Genomic DNA, 22,233 nt, shown 5'->3' on the forward strand with positions numbered 1-22,233 from the left:
TTTCTACAAACACAAGCTAGCAAGGTTTCCTCCTACCACATACAGTATATCGATAGGCGGCTGGGCGGTCCAGTGGCTAAATGGTTAAAGGCAAAATATACAAATTGTTAACCATTAGTTTGATTGTTTTAATCCTATATTTAATGTTGATGTTTATATTTCATTTCCAAAGGTGGTTGGTACTAGCGTTTTCGAGATATCGCGGAAAATCCGGAGCAGATATGTTGGATACACAATCTTAGAAAAGTTCACAGATTTACAAATAACTTACAGGGTTTACAGAAGGTAATGGTAAAAGACTTCTCTTGAAATATTGTTCCATGAAATGCTTTACCTTTTCAACAAAATCAATTCTCGTTATCGAGATTAACGGATTTACTATAAACACATGTCATGACACGGCGAAATGTGCGGAAACAAGCGTGGGTTTTCCCGTTATCTTTCGACTCCGATGACAGATTGAGCCTACATTTTCACAGGTTTGTTATTTTATATAATTGTGATACACGAAGTGTGGGCCTTGGACAATACTGTTTACCGAAGAAGTTATTCTTGAATTACTTTATATTATCAAAAGCTGCAGTTTTTTTAGCCACTGCTACAAAATTGCAAAGGCCGTGGATTCGAATCCCATGCACCAAAGTAATATGTCTTTGGTTTTGTTTTCACAGAACTTGGGAAAATTATGAGTAAACAGTGCTACCACACAATGGTGTATGGGTAAAACCAAATTAATATAAGGTTTTATTTTTGCTATTTATGTTAAGAGAGATTACCCCTTCCGTTGGTCACTAAACCAGGCCTGGAATTCTGCGGATGCCATGGCCTCAGTTTCCCCTGGTTTTTGCCTTGGTGCCCTTTCAAAAGTTTCCCATAGATGGAAGTGCCCTCTTAAAGACAGTGGACACTATTGGTAATTGTCAAAGACCACTCTACTCACTTTGTGTATCTCAACATTATGCACAAAATAACAAACCTGTGAAAATTTGAGCTCAATTATTGGTCGTCAAAGTTGCGAGATAATAATGAAAGAAAAAACACCCTTGTAACACATAGTTGTGTGCATTTAGATGGTGGTCGACTTCGAGACATCAAAATTCTAAATCCGAGGTCTCGAAATCAAATTCGTGGACAATTAATTTTTTTCTCAAAAACTATGGCACTTCAGAGGGAGCCGTTTGTTTTATACTATAAACCTCTCCCCATTCCTCGTTACCAAGTAAGGTTTTATGCTAATAATTATTTTGAGTAATTACCAATAGTGTCCACTGCCTTTAAAGAAATGAAAGGCCTTGCCCTCTCAAAGATGAAATTCCAAACTTACTAAACAATAAAAACATCAAAGACACACAATGGTTTTAACATTAGTTGTAAATCATAAGTAATGTGTTTTATTTTTACATAATTTTTTATAATACATACATTTTTTTGTATATAACAGTTAGATGCTTTAAACTTTGCAACACTGTCTGCATAATATATTCACAGTATAAATATATACAACAAAACCACAAAACACTTCTGATGCACATAAAACACCTAAATTAAAGTTCTTTTGTCTGGGCAAAACACAGTTTTGATGGGGACTGTAGCAGACATTAATGTGATTGGGAATGCTTTTTGAGTAAAGACATTAATTCTTGATGGAAAAACTACAGAAAATAATGACATTTTACAGAAGAAACAAAACTGCTAATTTGAAATATGAATCAACATAAACAAATATTAAATGCCACTTCATTATGGGAAAGTAAAAACGTGGATGAATCTTTTCAGCAATTCGATAACTTTGAGAGGAAAAAATATTTTAAAACAAAATTGCTTCTTCCTCCTTCAACTCAGCTAAAGTTGTACTAACAAATATTTTATTTTACCAATAGTATGCACATCTTCCAAGAATCCACCATTTGCATGTTGCTTTTAATGTTAAACTATATATTCAGGCTATGACTGAACTGGTGACTACAGCTACGGCTACAGCTGGATCACCGCTTCATAATGCTTGAGGATATCCTTAGTGACATCCTTAGCAATAGCCATAGCCGTAACTTTAGTGCTAATTCAGATATAGCCTTAAATCTCATTATAAATCACAGCAGTTACTCATTTCAAATTACCCCCCATTATAATTAGACGTCACTTCACAAATCTGTTCATCGATAAACGAATAGTAAGTGCAAACTTAGCCGAAAAATCTGCGTATAAGCATAATGGTCACTCTTCTCCTTATAACAACTGGCAAGTTTCATTGTTAATGATATGAGAGAGTATTGTCCCTGCCCAATCAAACGTCTGGTGGCCCACTTGTGGCACTCTCAGTGACCACCCTTACTTTGAAAATCTAACGTACTCATCAACAAGTATTGATTTGGTGTTATTTATGAGCGCTTTCCTTAAAGGAACACGTTGCCTTGGATCGTCGAGTAGGTCTTTGAAAAGCGTTTGTAACCTATTGTTATAAAATGCATATGGTAAGAAAGATGTTTTAAAAGTAGAATATAATGATATACACACATTTGCCTCGAAATTGCGCGGTTTTCCTTTTACTTTGTGAACTAACACGGTTGGCCAATTATGGGAGTCAACAATTTGACTCCCATAAATGGTCGACCATGTTTGTCGGTGAGGTAAAGGGAAAACCACGCAATTTTGATACTTGTGCGGATCATTATATTCTACTTTTATAAATATCTTTCTAATCATCGATCTAAATATCGATCCAAGGCAACGTGTTCCTTGAACATCTACGTATAAAGAGCCAACAGTTCAGATCTAGTTTGGATAGAATCATTGCGTCACAACAATCGACTAAATCAAAAATCTTAAAAATATATTTTACCTTAAAGTTGCACATTAGAAAAATCAGTAGTTTTTCATCAAAATAATTCACACAAGTCAATTCACAGCAGTCACTGAAATAAATTGAGTGAAACATATCAGCCTCAAATTACTCAAATTAGGAATTTTTATCTTGGCAGGAAGGTAATTACTCCAAAAATTTGTGACGGTAAAAAACTTACTCTGTGAGAAGCACAGCAGCTGTTAATATTTATCTCATTTGCAAAAAAGGATTCTCTACTAAGTAACATTGGTTTGGATAATTTTTCACCACAAAACAATTGAATCTGAGAAACGATTCGTGCATGAATTATTTCTCAGATTTCTGAAGGATGGTGTGCGTCCGCGACAAATGCTGTGGCCTGAGATACATTGGTACCTGCTCCCACCTCACCAATGGGCCACATTTTAGACCGCGTGAGGGAGCTCTCAATCATTTCTGGGGGTATATTCATTCATACCCAAAACAGTTATTAAAGATTGGAACACATTACGACCATAGGCGCATTGTAGATGGATTTGACATTTTTGTGAAAATACTGTCAGTTTTTTTTTTAAGCAGACACAGTGCTCTGCTGAAACTTTTGCCTATGAATCAACATTACGCTGACAAAACCAATCTATGACCCTACCTTTTTTGTATACTGATGCACAGTGCAATCAATTAGTGTGAGCAAAGTGCAGTCAAATTTTTTTCGGTTAAATTAAAGGGAAGGTACATGTTTGGTAATTGTCAAAGACCAGTCTTCTCACTTCATCATAAGCATAAAATAACAAGCCTGTGAAAATTGGGCTCAATTGGGTCATCAAAGTTGCGAGAAAATGATGAAAGAAAAACACCCTTGTTGGACGAGTTTGTGTGCTTTCAGATAGGAATAAAAGACTTCTGGCTAGAAGTCTTTTATTATGTTAGTGAGAAATTACATCTTTCTCAAAATCCATGCAACTCCAGAGGGAGCTGTTTCTCACAATGTTTTATACTATCAACAGCTCTCCAATGCTCATTACCAAGTCAGTTTTTAAGTTAATATTTGTTTTGAGTAATTACCAAACGTGTACCTTCTCTTTAAAGGGTGGGGGTTGAAATCCAGTTGACTGGAGTTGACTATGACTTGAAAGTTTTAACTTGCAATTAAATACTGTCTGATAATTTGGGCTAGGTTCATATACTATGCAGAACGAGTGTTGGGGGAAACAACAGGTGGTGTGACGGAAGAGCCCCTCTTCCAGGTACACAGCCCCTCTTCCAGGTACACATAGTACTTTTTTCCCCAGAAACACCAGGTCATAAGCAAAAAATGGATTATGACAATTAAAATAATATTGCATGACTGTTGCGTTTTTGTTGTTGCTAGAAGTTCCCCGGACCCGAGCCGAAGGACACCATTTTCTCATTTCCCATGCAGAATTTCCTTCTACATGTACCTTAAAATGACTTAATAATGGCAACAACAAAAAAAACATCAAACTTTTCTGAAACATACTTTTGCACATTGAATGCTAAAGCCTTGTTCTTCTTCCAATCACACGATGAGATGTAGATGGCATTTTCTGATAACAAATCACCAAAATTGGATTGTTTGTCCTTATCACACAACGAGGACGACAATTTCAGAGGTGACTGTGGTCCAGTAGTTAGACTGCAGGACTTGCAATCATAAGGTTGTCAGTTCGAATTTTACCAAGCTTGCCACTAATTTCACAAGGACTAGAATACATACTTCCACTTACTGGATCTGTGCAACTCATAATCATTGAGAGATTGACCATTGCCAGCTTGGCGTTTATATCCCCTTGTGGGAGTTTGCCAAGTTCTCTTGAGGAATAGACCATTAAGACAGAACAAGACTGACGTTGAAACGTAGAAGCCAAGTACAGTGCCTCTGGTAAGTGCATTACAAGTTAGGGCTTTATACTTACCATTTACAGTTTACCCTTTTTTTCCCAGTCAATATCAGCATGACAAAAACAACCTACAAAACATGAAAAGGTTTCACTTCTGTGGCACACAGTGGTGAACACTGATCCTGCGTGATGTTAACTTTGATGAAGACAACGTAGATGTCAGTCTCATTAGCGAAGGGGAGGAGTTCGACGGATTCCAGATCCGGTGGGTATCCTTTGAGAGTTGAATCTTCCAAAGCGACAATCGAAGCAAAAACTTCAACGCTGCAATTTTGAGTGTTCTAGAGAGAAAGCTCCGCCATACCAGTGACGAAAACACTCCTCTCCTGGTCACTTCTCGAAGCCGTGTCCTCGTGAGCTTTGTCGACAGATTTCGTTTTGACGGTTTCTGGTTTGGTTTTGTATGTGCGAGCCCCAAATATTGTACTGCCGACTCTGATGTTAGTACTGCCATTTTCAATCTGAAGAGATAATAACAAATATAGTTATTTGAAACAAAATGTACACAAGGCATCAATGCAAAGGAGTGAGCAGCATTGGTGGACTACTGTTTACGCTTACAAAAGGCAGGTTGTTTTTACAGTAACCAAAACATCTTGCTTTTATCTAAGACATTATCCGGAACCAGCTTCATAGAGCTGCCTCAGCACAAAACGTATCCAAGCACAGCAGAATTATGCCTACAAGAATAAGGTTACCAGCCAAAATACTGTGACTGGCATACTGTTTATTTTTGCTTTGCAGAAAACTGTTCAGCAATGTTTTCAGCTTAACCAGATCTAAAAAAAAATGGCCTCTGGGTTGGAAGTGCAAAATAGTCTAGATTCTTTTCAGTTTGATGAAAACAGCTCCAGCTGGTCGTTATCAACCGTTTAAACACCCCTACGGAGTAGAGAAACTGTCTGGGGTATTTATAAATAGTTGTTTATAACTGCTTCTGAAGACAAGGAACAGGACAAAATTGTTATAAAATAAAAAAAAGGCTGAAGGAGGCTTAGAGTTGCTTTAAAATGTACTTACTGCATGTTCAAAGTCATTGGACATCCCCATGCTAAGCTCAATTGACTCCTTGGGGAGACTAAACGTACTACAAATGTCCTCACGGCACTTAATAAGAGCCTGCATGGTACAAACAAACAAAGAAAGGAAGTATTGGTTAATCAGGTATTAACACAGTTATCTTTGCTAGGTTACGGGTTCGAATCCCTGGTAGGTTACAGGTTCGATACCCATCCAAGACACCCAGTGAACGATTTCTCTTGTTTAGCAGAGCAAAATATTATACAAAATGTATCAGTTGCTGTTCAAAAATTAGGAGTTGCTACTCGTTTTGGCATTCAGGAGTTGCTACTCATTTTGGCATTCAGTGTGTTCTGTCTGAATTGTTTTGCTTAAAAAATTGCTGGACGAAATCATTCCCTGACACCGTCTGCTGTTTTCAGAGTACAGAGTATGCGAACTGTGGTTTTGAAAGATGGATGAACTACATGTATGCTAGCCTGCAACATGATACCATCTGGTGAATGCATCTACTGCAACATGATATCATCTGGTGAATGCATCTACACAGTAGAATGTCAACCCTCCTACTGTCCAACCATTCAATGTCGTCCATTGTGGTTAGGAGTAACTATGCCAGTCGGCAATACGATATGATGTGGTGAATGCATCAACACAATACAGAGATGTACACTGTCAGTCAGTTCTGTGCACAGCTGCGTATACCAAAACCCTTGCAGTTGAACTGTACTAAATGGTCGGTTAACTCACTGGAAAATGGTACCAAGAGTAGGAGGGTTAATGGTCTTTATGAGCTGTTTACATACCTGGAAGTCGGGGTTGGGACCTTTACTCAGGTCGTGATCAAAGGCACCGATTGTCATAATACCAACAACGTCAAGAGCTTGACAATGCTGTCTGATGTGGTCGTATAGGTTGCAGCATTCTGACGTGGGAACACCATGTTTTTCTGTATTAAACAATTTAAATGTAAACATTTAGTTTTTCATTTAAACAAAATAAAAAAAGCTGTCGTTTTCAGATAAAAAATACGATTACAATTTCTTATTGCAATTGCCTTTTTTTTAGTAAGTTAATCATTCTGGCTCAAATCCTGTCATAAGTTTGTGAGTAATTTTGCCAACAAATCCAGTCATCATGTAGTAATTCAAGTCTGAAACTGATATTCCGCAAAAACATTAGTTTTTTGCAAAGATACATCTACAAACTTATACGTATTTTGTTCATTCATATCTTCAAAAGAATATTTAGCACAATACAGCTCTGGTTATTGTTGAAGTCAGATTATGTAAAGTGAGAGTGGCTTAGGAGTTTTGTCAAATTCATGATCAAAATTTACAAACACATAAAACACCCCCCAAACAAATTGATAATAAGCAGTCCCAATATTAGGTGTGAGCACTTAATTACAAACACAAAATTTCTCAAAATTTAGAAGACTTGAAAGAATTTACTGCTCTTAAAAAACCAACAGTACTCCTAAAAGCTTGTTTGACTATAATGGCCTCTGATAAACAAAACTCACGTTCTTCTCGACTTGTGTTGATTTGCACCATGACCTTTAACCTGTGACCCTTGTTTAGCCTCTCCCATGTCTTGTTGATCTCGTTGGCTAGCTTCATGGAGTCCACTGTTTCTACCATGTACAAGTTTGGCGACTCTGTTGATGCCCAAAACAAGAGAATTTTAGTAACATTTAATTGAAGTTACTATTCCAAACAATGCAAAATGCTCTTTCTCTCCAAAGGAAGGAAGATGCATTGCAGGTTGTAGGGATAGGATGCACAGGCTTTGAATGGGCACAGCAATTTCCCTCTGGTAAGAGGCCCTTCTATGGGGACAATTTCAATTAGTGGTGACAACTTTGCAACCACAACAAAACACAGAGCACTACATTGCTGGGGTTTGCCGTGGGTTATTTTGAGGCATATGCTCGGGGAGGGGTTTTACCAGATTCAAATGTACTCGGGACTTCTGGCAATCAATTGAGCCATGTTTGTATACATACTCCATTGGGCATGCCTGATACTTCATGCTTGTAAGACAGAGTCTGAAAAGTCGGGCACCTTCAAGGCACAAAACAACAATCTTATGAGCACACTGGACCGCCACCAACCCACCATCACAACATTTAGCTGGACATCGCTCGAAAACATTGACAGCCAAGGAAAAATTACATCACTGGAAATTTGAAACATCGATTACTCTGACAGTTGAACAGGTATCGCAGCAATCATTGTTACAAAATAATTATTATTTAAACGTGTTTTCATTGTATTTTTTTGAAGTTATTGAAAGTTTACAAATTTGTTAATTCACATGTTTCTCATTGTTGATATTTTTGACAGAGAAAAATGATGAAAGGAAAATTCCCTATTGTTTTTTTTATTTTATTGTCGGCCTTTGAGTGTCTTTTGCTGTTAAATTATTTGTCAACATCCCCCACCACCTGTGCATTCAAAAGATAAATAAATGCCCCTGCAAATATGAAAATTTGATCATTTAAATACCTCAATTATATAAGAGGTTGTTGAGGTCTGTCAAAAATGCTAACGTCGGGAGCTCAAAATCTTCTACCTTAATTTATTTGAAAGGCATGGGCCGTCAAAATTGTGTTTGATATCTTGCTAGGTACCTCTTAGTTTATTACAATGTGAAACTAAACAAAATAGCTTTCACTTATGAAAATATCAGGGTCCGAATGTCAGACTTACAAATGGTCCATATAATATAATAAAGAAGATGCCACTAGAACATTTCAAGGGGGCAACATGATGAAAACTTTTCACTTTTTGCTTTTTGTCCTGTCTTATGGACCCTACCGAGTATTCAAGTAGAAGTAGAAGTGTCTCTTACACTGTCTGTTCAATGATATTGATGAAACTTACCAAGGACTTTCTTCACTTTGTTGGTTTGTAAATGACCGATGAAGTGCCACCTGATGTCATTACAGGCTTTTTGTAACTCGTCGTCGTGGGATTTCTCAACCAGTTCTTGAACCTATTCAAAGAGACAATGTGCATAAAAACTGTTTATTTGTTACACTCCAGGGTTTAACTCTGGATTTGTCCTCCCCGTGCAACATTCTCCCCTTGACAGTGGTCGATTAGCCAAATGCAGGTTAACACACCTGACGACCAGTCAAAATTCTGTTTGAATTTTTCCGGCTGGCAAATTTATTACTTTTCTGCATTTTGTAAACAATTGCTTCGAGTTGAAAGTCTCAACAACTTATATTTTGAAAGTAAACCTTATGAACAGGTGTTCAAGTTCACGGACCAGTGCAATGACAAGCTAACTGGTCCTACTGGTTGCTGGTTAGTCACTGAACAAGTTAAAGGCAGTAGACACTATTGTTAATTACTCAAAATAATTATTATCATAAAAGCTTACTTGGAAGGAGTAAAGGGGAAAGGTTGATGGTATAAAACACTGTGAGAAACAGCTCCCTCTGAAGTGACGTAGTTTTCGAGCAAGAATTAGTTTTCCACGAATTTGATTTCGAGACCTCAAAATATAGAATTTGAGGTCTTGAAATTTGTGACAATGGGGCGACAAGGGTGTTTTTTTCTTTCATTCAATCTTGCAACTGCGATGAACGTTGATTGAGCTCAAATTTTCACAGGTTTGTTATTTTATGCATATGTTTAGATACACAAACTGTGAAGACTAGTCTTTGACAATTACCAATAGTGTCCAGTGTCTTTAAGGGGAAAACCCTGTAGTTCCAACACCACAGCTGACTGACAACACAACTTCCTTGGCCTACAACTCTCATTTGGTATTTGGCTTCATACCAAGCATTCAGCCAATGTGAATGTTGAGGTCCAACGTTAGTTGGTACATGTACTTACATAGTTTTCTCCAAAGTTCTTCTGTCCATATTTGTAGGCTTCGATCACCATCTCTTTGGGTTTAGTCTTGGTGACGGCCACCAGTCGCAACTCTGGGGATTCTTTCGCAATGATCTGTCAAAAGGAATTCAAACTAATAGTTAGGAATTTTGAATTGAAACTGCCAACGAATTCCAAAATAACAAAAAGTAGACGCAACCAAAGATTTCCGAAGAGAGACTATTTGAATGCACGAATTGGTTTTAAGAATGTCCATTAAATTTGACAAAGAATGCCTGGCATCTCACAGCTTGAATTTGGGTTAAAATTCCACACAACCAAAGGTTTCAAAAAGATTTTATTTTGACCCAAATCTAAATGAGAAAGTGTTTTCTACACAGTTAAAGAAACTGTTTTTATTTGAACAATCACCAATAGAAAATCATCTCATCTGGCTTATGAGTAAGTACACTTTGAAATTAATCAAACTCGAAAGTCAACATTTGAACGTAACTTTTTTGTATTATTATTCAATTCAAAAAAACAAGACGGCTGGATTTGGTTGAATGAGTTTACTGGCTCAATGCAAACTTGTCCCTCTCGTGCTTGCACACTTCATGAATGATGGGGTCCAATGCAAGGGGGTTTACTGAAGATTGCAAGTCAGGAGCTTTTAGCATCCTCAGTGTGATAGAGAAGTAAACCAACGAACATAATCTCTCTGTTTCTTAAAGATCAGCAAAATAAACCAGTCCAGATTCAGATAATTTTAAATGTCTGAAAATGTCTGTTCCCTGTTTTCTCTATGGTTAGACAGACCCAAGAACTAGGAATAGGTTCCCTTATTTTTTTTTACTATTTGAACTGTAAATATTTCAGAGTTGGAACAGGCTGTAATTTTTTTTCAAAGTTCCAGAAAGAATGCTAGATTTGATATTGTGAACCTTGTTTTATAATAAGAGTGACAATGGTTTTGCTATGGCAATAGTTCGTGGAGGGATAAATGACAAGTAGGCCTAATGTAATCTATGGCCCTTATCTTATCATCCTCAGAAAGTAGACTGTGCTCTACCTACTTGACGCCGAGGTAAAAAAAAAAACATGTTTCACGTCCGGGTTTTTCAAAAAAAGGAGGAAGAGGGGCTTTTTATTTTTTATTTCAAGATGGCCGCCATTCTTTGTTAAAATGTCAAATATCCATTGTTTTTTCTACTGCTGAAATACACAAAACATAAACGAAACAATTTAGTCGAGGCATTCAGACAAGACATTCAGATTGTTTTTGCTGAGATCATTTAAAATATATTTATTAGGGGCCTATAAAGTTTTGTTTGGGTTTGTTATTTTTAAAACCCAAACTGTTTAAAACTTTACCCAGTCTCACCTCTGTGGTTTTCTTGCTAATTATACTAATTATACTTGTCCGCAGCCAATCAAAATGGAAAATAAAAGATTGTAAAAGATTTTCACAAAGTATTAACCATGGACAAAGGAAAGAAGTATTCCTTCATGATGAAATAACAATCTTTTTTTTGTTTTTGCCAATTTTGGTCATCTTATTTTTTTTAGGACGATTGAAAACGTTGGGATTCAACTTTTTCCCTCAAATATCTGAACACTCTGCCAAAATGTTGATTGGAAAAAACAATTTTGTGGAAATTTATATTGCTTTATTAATTAATAAGTAAAGTTAAAAACTTCACTTCATTTAAATTTAAAACAACAGTAAACAAACACTTCAAAGTCGTCTGACAAAATTGCAAGCTGTCAAATATCAGCTGTTACTTTTGTACCAAACGAGCGTTTTTGCAACTGGCCCTGTACCAAGAGTCAACTCAGTACTTTTCCATCACGAACTCCAACACAAACCCATGGAAATACCCGACGTGCAGTAAACGAACAAACCAAAACTAATGGCGACAAAAATTATCTATAAAACAAAATGCATCATTTTACCTCATCTCTTGACTGGAAAGCTGACTCCACACGCTGTCCTACCGATTGCAGGGCTCTGCCTATCTGTCCAATTTCTCTTTCGGCGGCCATCACTGCATTAAAAACACGATGCATCTTCTTGGATGGAACGCACGCGAGAGTAGCTAGAGAGACGTGTTTCAAACAGCAGTTGTTTTGCTTGCTGCTGGCATGCTCTGCCGCCGACTAAAAACGTGCCTCATAAAACATCTACGGCTGTTTCATGTACATATTACTTGAACTTTGCATAAACACAGCGAGGTCAAAGGAGCCAAAGTAAAACTTCAAAACTGCCGCCTGTGGCAATAATAATAACCAGTGAAAAACATTATTACAAATAGTTCATGAATACCTAACTTTATTAAGTCGCCCTTCTTTCTTTAGGCCCATATATAAATAGTGCGATGTTCGAATGCATGAATTTAGTTTTATATTTAGACCCATGTTGGGTTGTTATGAACACAATTTGTGTTTCTTTTCTCGTTTTTCTTAAAAAAAAAATAGATAATAACAAATATAATTGCTTTATGTATTGTGGAGTTAGCAGCAAAGTCGCTGATAACCATTTGGATTTTTCTACCTATACTAATATGATCAGGATTTGCCCCCGACCCACCGAAAGATGATCAGAACCACTTCTTCTGCACACCGAAAACAGCAAGGCCCCTAAGAAACAAAACAGTGTCCCTCCCACCCCCTTTTTAATATTTTTCTCAAATGGGACACATGCGCCTCTTAAAAAATCGCCGATAACGTGGTCAAAATCCCAGACCCGCATTGACACGTTTGGAACTAGCCTATCCCCATAATAAGTCACGGGAGTGGTTATTTCTCAATGTGAGCGAATGAACCCGTAAAATGGCTTAATTTTATGACGGTTAGGACACATGTTCCCCCACAATCACACACCTCGTAAAAATTGCTGATAACGTGGTCAAAATCACAATCCAATCATTTACACATTTGGAACTCTCCCCTTAATAAAGTCACGAGAGTGTGGTTTATTTCTCTGTTGAGCGAATGAACCCATATAATGGCTTTTCTTTATGACGGCGCAACACGCGTTAAATGAATGGGAGGCTACGCGTAAAGAAAGGCTCATAACTCGGGTTCATTCGCGAATACGAGCAAGAACGCCTCCCATTGGTTTGTCACGTTGAGAGACTCCAATGTGCTCACTATGTGGATTAGGATTGTACCGAAGATATGACCGATTTGCAACAAGTGAAAATCGCATACTGTGTGCGGGCAATATTACCACAAAAGTATCCCGATTTCAATGGTTCAATAGCCTCGAAATCCGACTTTGGAAATTAACGTAAAATGTATGGTGTGACTTTGTCAGGCTAGTCATAGTTTGGATCTGACAAATTATGAGTCAATTTAGATCGCCTAGTACCATCTCTTTGTGTATGTGGTGAGTACTACGAAAATATCCATAACTGGGGTAGAATATTGCTGCGCCTTTATAGGTGCACCACACCAGATTCCCCGTTGCCTTCAGTATTAAAAGGCGGTTCTGCAGAAACTGGCAGCTCATGAATGTTGAACCTTGTAAATGAGCATTTTCTTATACAGAGAGGCCTCGCTAACAAGTGACACATCAGCACACAGGAAAACAATCATATCTGAGGTTCGGCAACGCTCAGACCGAGAACCGTCGGTCGGGTCAGGTGCTGTTTGAATGGTTGATAACTGCTGCGGCGTACACAGTTGCTGCCCCAAATGCCATTTGCTGCCCCCAAATGGTTTTGAATGGTGGTGCAGCTGATACAGAATCCTATGAGAGGGTGCACCCCTCCAAATAATCTCCCATAGCACACAGTGCCAAATGCTTAATATTCAAAAATACACGAAAAATACTTAAAAGTCTCACAGCTTTTAACTTGAAAGGGAAAATTATTGATTGACTCTTTAACTTTTGTATTCTCTGCTCAATTTTATATGGGGAGTCCCTGGGCCCGTCGAGTTTATTCTCCCTCCAAGTCAAAACACCCCTTTACAGGTCTAATTTTCAAAACGTCCGAGCATCATCAATCTTGAAAAATTTCCCCACACCTCTCAGCAAATAGAACCACTTAGTTCTGGGCCTAATGTCATCCAAAATACCTCAAGCACAACCGACAGGGTCACAAATTGGGCAACATTTTTACACTAAAACACCATCTGTCTTATGGGCCTACAAAATATTAATGAGCTCGACGCTGTGTTTTCTCCTATTTGGTGGGATGGGGTGCACCCATGAGGATCGTTTTGAATGGGGTGTATGCTGGCTACCATTCAAAATTAATTCACTAACCAACCCCATTTAGTTTACAAACATGGTTCAGCACCAACGGCACACTACCGTCAAACATCGATCGACCCGACCCGACCGACCGACCCGACGACGACGCTTCTCGGTCCGAGCTTCGTTGAACCTCAGATATGAGTGTATTTTTGTGCTGATGGGTGTCGCTTATTAGCGATGCATTTTCCAAGTAAGAAAATGCCCATTGTACAGGTTCAACATGCACGAGCTGTCAGATTCTCTGCAAAACAGCCTTTTAACACTGAAAGCAACGGGGAATCTGGTGTGGTTGCTTGCGATAGGCGCAGCAACATTTCACCCAGTTATGGATGTTTCATAGTAAACACCACATACACAAAGAGATGGTTCTAGGCGATCTAAATTATTCATAATAATTTGCCAGTTCCAACTACGCCATTCACGACAAAGTCGCATTTATACGTTTTACGTTAATTTCCAAAGTTGGATTCCGAGGCTATTGAAATGGGGATATTTTTGTGGTTGTATTGCCCGCGCATAACTATGTTCACTTGTTGCAAATCGTTCATATCTTCGGTGCAATCCCAGTCAACATAGTGAGCACATTGGAGTCTCTCAACGTGATAAACCAATGGGAGGCGTTGTTGCTCAGATTCGCGAATGAACCTGAGTTTATGAGCTTCTCTTTATGCGTAGCCTCCCATTCATTTAACGTGGTGTTTGAACTATCATAAAATTAAGCCATTTTACGGGTTCATTCGCTCAAATTGAGAAAAAACTTACTCCCGTGACTTTTTATTGTGGAGCTTAGTTCCAAATGTGTCAAATGAGGGGATCGTGATTTTGACCACGTTATCGGCATTTTTGGGTGGTGCAAAACCACACGTAAAATGAACGGGAGGCTGTGCGTGAAGAAAAGCACATAAACTGGTTTGCACACACCTTTTATTCATAGTAGTAAACAAAAACGATGTCTTAACGTGGATTCTTAACCGCGCTGAAATGGTGATATTTCGAAATAACCTCTCCCAGTACCACTCCCGTGACTTTCTTATGGGAAGAGTTCCAAACGCGTCAATGAGGGCATCGTGATTTTGACCACGTCTTTTATCAGCAAAGCGTGACCTCCAGCGCATTTTCCCCTATCTTCGTCTAGAAAGAACACCCTTTACATACTGAATATTCATAATAAAGAGGAGGATTAACCAATAGGATCATAAACATCAGAGCGATGATGGAACCCCGCGGTTCATGATCGACCCATAAAAACGGCAACAAAGGTACATCAAAACGGGATCGTGTTTACTCATTATTCCAAACGTAACCACGAGAGGGCACTAGATAGAACTAAAAATCAGCGTATGCTGATTTCAAATTGTGTATCAACTTGCTTAGAAGACACTTGTGCACTTTGCGCGTATACGCTGATTTTTAGTTCAATCTATCTATCTTGTTGAAAAAACAAGCTCAGGAGGGAAGACTGACTCATTGTGAACACGCACATGATTATTAGCACTGAGCAAACCTCATGGACAGCCATTTAGAAAAGAGTTTTTTACACACACCGTGGTCGCGTTTTCGCTGTTGTTAATGAATTTTCTATTTAAGACACGGTGTGCCTTGGCTCCCACCATTTTAAGACAAAGTACGGGGTTTGGTCATATAAAAAAGTATTAAATAGGTAAAGGAAGGTTTAACTTGTTCTATCTTACTTTCCAAGTATAAAGAAAACTCGTCTTCATGAAGAAAATTCGCCTCTAAATCTGTAAACTTTCAGACTGCGCATGCGCACGTCTTGTTTGGACACAAACTTCGGCACAGATTTCCCCGAATTTCGCGGGGTTCCATCATCGCTCTACCGTACACTACAGGATTTGTTTTAGCCTGCTTACGACCTGAAACCATCCGGCTACGGTGGTATATAATGCCCACAGGTTGCAGCTCAAAACCATCTGAATGGTTTTGAGAAGTAATACAAGCTTATCACCAACACTGCTCATGGTACTGCCCGGGATGTGTGTACGAAAATGTGGTTTTGAATGGTGTATCAGTAGGAGGCCTACTGATTATACACCATTAAAAACACTCAAAAATCACTAACTCAAGTTACAACCATCCTCCCTCTACTGATGCACCATTCAAAACCATTCAAAATTCACTTACTTTTACAACCATGCCCCTACTGATACACCATTCAAAACCATTCATAATCCACTAACTTTTACAACCATCCTCCCTCTACTGATACACCATTCAAAACCATTCAAAATTCACTAACTTTTACAACCATCCCCCCTCTACTGATACACCATTCAAAACCATTCAAAATTCACTAACTTTTACAACCATCCCCCCTCTACTGATACACCATTCAAAACCATTCAAAATCCACTAACTTTTACAACCATCCTCCCCCTACTGATACACCATTCAAAACCATTCAAAATTCACTCACTTTTACAACCATCCTCCCTCTACTGATACACCATTCAAAACCATTCAAAATCCACTAACTTTTACAACCATCCTCCCTCTACCGATACACCATTCAAAACCATTCAAAATCCACTAAGTTTTACAACCATCCTCCCTCGACCGATACACCATTCAAAACCATTCAAAAATCACTAACTTTTACAACCATCCTCCCTCTATCGATACACCATTCAAAACCATTCAAAATTCACTCACTTTTACAACCATCCCCCTACTGATACACCATTCAAAACCATTCAAAAATCACTAACTTTTACAACCATCCTCCCTCTACTGATACACCATTCAAAACCATTCAAAATCCACTAACTTTTACAACCATCCTCCCTCTACCGATACACCATTCAAAACCATTCAAAATCCACTAACTTTTACAACCATCCTCCCTCTACTGATACACCATTTAAAACCATTCAAAAATCACTCACTTTTACAACCATCCCCCCTCTAACGATACACCATTTAAAACCATTCAAAATTCACTCACTTTTACAACCATCCTCCCTCTACCGATACACCATTTAAAACCATTCAAAAATCACTCACTTTTACAACCATCCTCCCTCTACCGATACACCATTCAAAACCATTCAAAAATCACTTACTTTTACAACCACCCTCCCCTACTGATACACCATTCAAAACCATTCAAAAATCACTAACTTTTACAACCATCCTCCCTCTACCGATACACCATTCAAAACCATTCAAAAATCACTTACTTTTTCAACCACCCTCCCCTACTGATACACCATTCAAAACCATTCAAAAATCACTAACTTTTACAACCATCCTCCCTCTACCGATACACCATTCAAAACATTCAAAATTCACTCACTTTTACAACCATCCTCCCTCTACCGATACACCATTTAAAACCATTCAAAAATCACTCACTTTTACAACCATCCTCCCTCTACCGATACACCATTCAAAACCATTCAAAAATCACTTACTTTTACAACCACCCTCCCCTACTGATACACCATTCAAAACCATTCAAAAATCACTAACTTTTACAACCATCCTCCCTCTACCGATACACCATTCAAAACATTCAAAAATCACTCACTTTTACAACCATCCTCCCTCTACCGATACACTATTCAAAACCATTAAAAAATCACTCACTTTTACAACCATCCCCCCTCTACCGATACATGTACACCATTCAAAACCATTAAAAATTCACTAACTTTTACAACCATCCTCCCTCTACTGATACACCATTCAAAACCATTAAAAGTTCACTAACTTTTACAACCATCCTCCCTCTACCGATACACCATTCAAAACCATTCAAAAATCACCAACTTTTACAACCATCCTCCCTCTACTGATACACCATTTAAAACCATTCAAAAATCACTAACTTTTACAACCATCCTCCCTCTACTGATACACCATTCAAAACCATTCATAATCCACTAACTTTTACAACCATCCTCCCTCTACCGATACACCATTCAAAACCATTCAAAAATCACTAACTTTTACAACCATCCTCCCTCTACCGATACACCATTCAAAACCATTCATAATCCACTAACTTTTACAACCATCCTCCCTCTACTGATACACCATTCAAAACCATTCAAAATCCACTAACTTTTACAACCATCCTCCCTCTACCGATACACCATTCAAAACCATTCAAAATCCACTAACTTTTACAACCATCCTCCCTCTACTGATACACCATTTAAAACCATTCAAAAATCACTCACTTTAACAACCATCCCCCCTCTAACGATACACCATTTAAAACCATTCAAAATTCACTCACTTTTACAACCATCCTCCCTCTACCGATACACCATTTAAAACCATTCAAAAATCACTCACTTTTACAACAATCCTCCCTCTACCGATACACCATTCAAAACCATTCAAAAATCACTTACTTTTACAACCACCCTCCCCTACTGATACACCATTCAAAACCATTCAAAAATCACTCACTTTTACAACCATCCTCCCTCTACCGATACACCATTCAAAACATTCAAAAATCACTCACTTTTACAACCATCCTCCCTCTACTGATACACCATTCAAAACCATTCAAAATTCACTCACTTTTACAACCATCCTCCCTCTACCGATAACCATTTAAAACCATTCAAAAATCACCAACTTTTACAACCATCCTCCCTCTACTGATACACCATTTAAAACCATTCAAAAATCACTAACTTTTACAACCATCCTCCCTCTACTGATACACCATTCAAAACCATTCATAATCCACTAACTTTTACAACCATCCTCCCTCTACCGATACACCATTCAAAACCATTCAAAAATCACTAACTTTTACAACCATCCTCCCTCTACTGATACACCATTCAAAACCATTCAAAAATCACTAACTTTTACAACCATCCCCCTACTGATATACACCATTCAAAACCATTCATAATCCACTAACTTTTACAACCATCCTCCCTCTACTGATACACCATTCAAAACCATTCAAAATCCACTAACTTTTACAACCATCCTCCCTCTACCGATACACCATTCAAAACCATTCAAAATCCAATAACTTTTACAACCATCCTCCCTCTACTGATACACCATTTAAAACCATTCAAAAATCACTCACTTTTACAACCATCCCCCCTCTAACGATACACCATTTAAAACCATTCAAAATTCACTCACTTTTACAACCATCCTCCCTCTACCGATACACCATTTAAAACCATTCAAAAATCACTCACTTTTACAACCATCCTCCCTCTACCGATACACCATTCAAAACCATTCAAAAATCACTTACTTTTACAACCACCCTCCCCTACTGATACACCATTCAAAACCATTCAAAAATCACTAACTTTTACAACCATCCTCCCTCTACCGATACACCATTCAAAACATTCAAAAATCACTCACTTTTACAACCATCCTCCCTCTACTGATACACCATTCAAAACCATTCAAAATTCACTCACTTTTACAACCATCCTCCCTCTACCGATAACCATTTAAAACCATTCAAAATTCACTCACTTTTACAACCATCCTCCCTCTGCCGATACACCATTTAAAAACATCCAAAATCCACTTACTTTTACAACCATCCTCCCTCTACCGATACACCATTCAAAACCATTCAAAAATCACTAACTTTTACAACCATCCTCCCTCTACTGATACACCATTTAAAACCATTCAAAATCCACTTACTTTTACAACCATCCTCCCTCTACCGATACACCATTCAAAACCATTCAAAAATCACTAACTTTTACAACCATCCTCCCTCTACTGATACACCATTCAAACCATTCAAAATTCACTCACTTTTACAACCATCTTCCCTCTACTGATACACCATTCGAAACCATTCCAAAGTCACTAACTTTTACAACCATCCTCCCTCTACCGATACACCATTCAAAACCATTCAAAATTCACTCACTTTTACAACCATCCTCCCTCTACCGATACACTATTCAAAACCATTAAAAAATCACTCACTTTTACAACCATCCCCCCTCTACCGATACATGTACACCATTCAAAACCATTAAAAATTCACTAACTTTTACAACCATCCTCACTCTACTGATACACCATTCAAAACCATTAAAAGTTCACTAACTTTTACAACCATCCTCCCTCTACCGATACACCATTCAAAACCATTCAAAAATCACTAACTTTTACAACCATCCTCCCTCTACTGATACACCATTTAAAACCATTCAAAAATCACTAACTTTTACAACCATCCTCCCTCTACTGATACACCATTCAAAACCATTCATAATCCACTAACTTTTACAACCATCCTCCCTCTACCGATACACCATTCAAAACCATTCATAAATCACTAACTTTTACAACCATCCTCCCTCTACCGATACACCATTCAAAACCATTCAAAAATCACTAACTTTTACAACCATCCCCCTACTGATATACACCATTCAAAACCATTCATAATCCACTAACTTTTACAACCATCCTCCCTCTACTGATACACCATTCAAAACCATTCAAAATCCACTAACTTTTACAACCATCCTCCCTCTACCGATACACCATTCAAAACCATTCAAAATCCACTAACTTTTACAACCATCCTCCCTCTACTGATACACCATTTAAAACCATTCAAAAATCACTCACTTTTACAACCATCCCCCCTCTAACGATACACCATTTAAAACCATTCAAAATTCACTCACTTTTACAACCATCCTCCCTCTACCGATACACCATTTAAAACCATTCAAAAATCACTCACTTTTACAACAATCCTCCCTCTACCGATACACCATTCAAAACCATTCAAAAATCACTTACTTTTACAACCACCCTCCCCTACTGATACACCATTCAAAACCATTCAAAAATCACTAACTTTTACAACCATCCTCCCTCTACCGATACACCATTCAAAACATTCAAAAATCACTCACTTTTACAACCATCCTCCCTCTACTGATACACCATTCAAAACCATTCAAAATTCACTCATCCTCCCTCTACCGATAACCATTTAAAACCATTAAAAATTCACTCACTTTTACAACCATCCTCCCTCTGCCGATACACCATTTAAAAACATCCAAAATCCACTTACTTTTACAACCATCCTCCCTCTACCGATACACCATTCAAAACCATTCAAAAATCACTAACTTTTACAACCATCCTCCCTCTACTGATACACCATTTAAAACCATTCAAAATCCACTTACTTTTACAACCATCCTCCCTCTACCGATACACCATTCAAAACCATTCAAAAATCACTAACTTTTACAACCATCCTCCCTCTACTGATACACCATTCAAACCATTCAAAATTCACTCACTTTTACAACCATCTTCCCTCTACTGATACACCATTCGAAACCATTCCAAAGTCACTAACTTTTACAACCATCCTCCCTCTACCGATACACCATTCAAAACCATTCAAAATTCACTCACTTTTACACCCATCCTCCCTCTACTGATACACCATTTAAAACCATTCAAAATTCACTCACTTTTACAACCATCCTCCCTCTACTGATACACCATTCAAAACCATTCAAAAATCACTAACTTTTACAACCATCCTCCCTCTACCGATACACCATTCAAAACCATTCAAAATTCACTCACTTTTACAACCATCCTCCCTCTACCGATACACCATTCAAAACCATTCAAAAATCACTCACTTTTACAACCATCCCCCCTCTACCGATACACCATTTAAAACCATTCAAAAATCACTCACTTTTACAACCATCCTCCCTCTACCGATACACCATTCAAAACCATTCAAAAATCACTTACTTTTACAACCATCCTCCCTCTACCGATACACCATTCAAAACCATTCAAAAATCACTCACTTTTACAACCATCCTCCCCCTACTGATACACCATTCAAAACAATTCAAACATCACTAACTTTTACAACCATCCTCCCTCTACCGATACACCATTCAAAACCATTCAAAAGTCACTAACTTTTACAACCATCCTCCCTCTACCGAAGCACCATTTAAAACCATTCAAAATTCACTCACTTTTACAACCATCCTCCCTCTACTGATACACCATTCAAAACCAATAAAAAACCACTAACTTTTACAACCATCCCCCCTCTACTGATACACCATTTAAAACCATTCAAAAATCACTAACTTTTACAACCATCCTCCCTCTACTGATACACCATTCAAAACCATTCACAATCCACTAACTTTTACAACCATCCTCCCTCTACCGATACACCATTTAAAACCATTCAAAAATCACTAACTTTTACAACCATCCTCCCTCTACTGATACACCATTCAAAACCATTCAAAATTCACAAACTTTTACAACCATCCTCCCTCTACCGATACACCATTCAAAACCATTCAAAATTCACAAACT

General features: G+C 38.0%; 1 protein-coding gene and 1 pseudogene across 1 annotated transcript; both read right to left on the bottom strand.

Moving 5' to 3' along the window:
* LOC117294728 overlaps positions 1–2,040 on the bottom strand; it is a 7,547-nt pseudogene extending 5,507 nt beyond the window's left edge.
* Positions 2,041–4,118: 2,078 nt separating this feature from the next.
* LOC117295144 (pyridoxal phosphate homeostasis protein-like) lies at positions 4,119–11,735 on the bottom strand. The gene is made up of 7 exons (XM_033777709.1): positions 11,553–11,735; positions 9,618–9,731; positions 8,652–8,763; positions 7,289–7,423; positions 6,570–6,712; positions 5,764–5,862; positions 4,119–5,204 (listed from the first exon to the last, which is right to left on the bottom strand). The coding sequence occupies exons 1-7, from the start codon at positions 11,664–11,666 to the stop codon at positions 5,025–5,027; spliced, it is 897 nt and encodes a 298-aa protein (XP_033633600.1). The 5' UTR covers positions 11,667–11,735; the 3' UTR covers positions 4,119–5,024.
* Positions 11,736–22,233: the final 10,498 nt, after the last annotated feature.

This window comes from Asterias rubens, chromosome 9 (assembly GCF_902459465.1).
Source record: "Asterias rubens chromosome 9, eAstRub1.3, whole genome shotgun sequence".
Taxonomy (NCBI): domain Eukaryota; kingdom Metazoa; phylum Echinodermata; class Asteroidea; order Forcipulatida; family Asteriidae; genus Asterias; species Asterias rubens.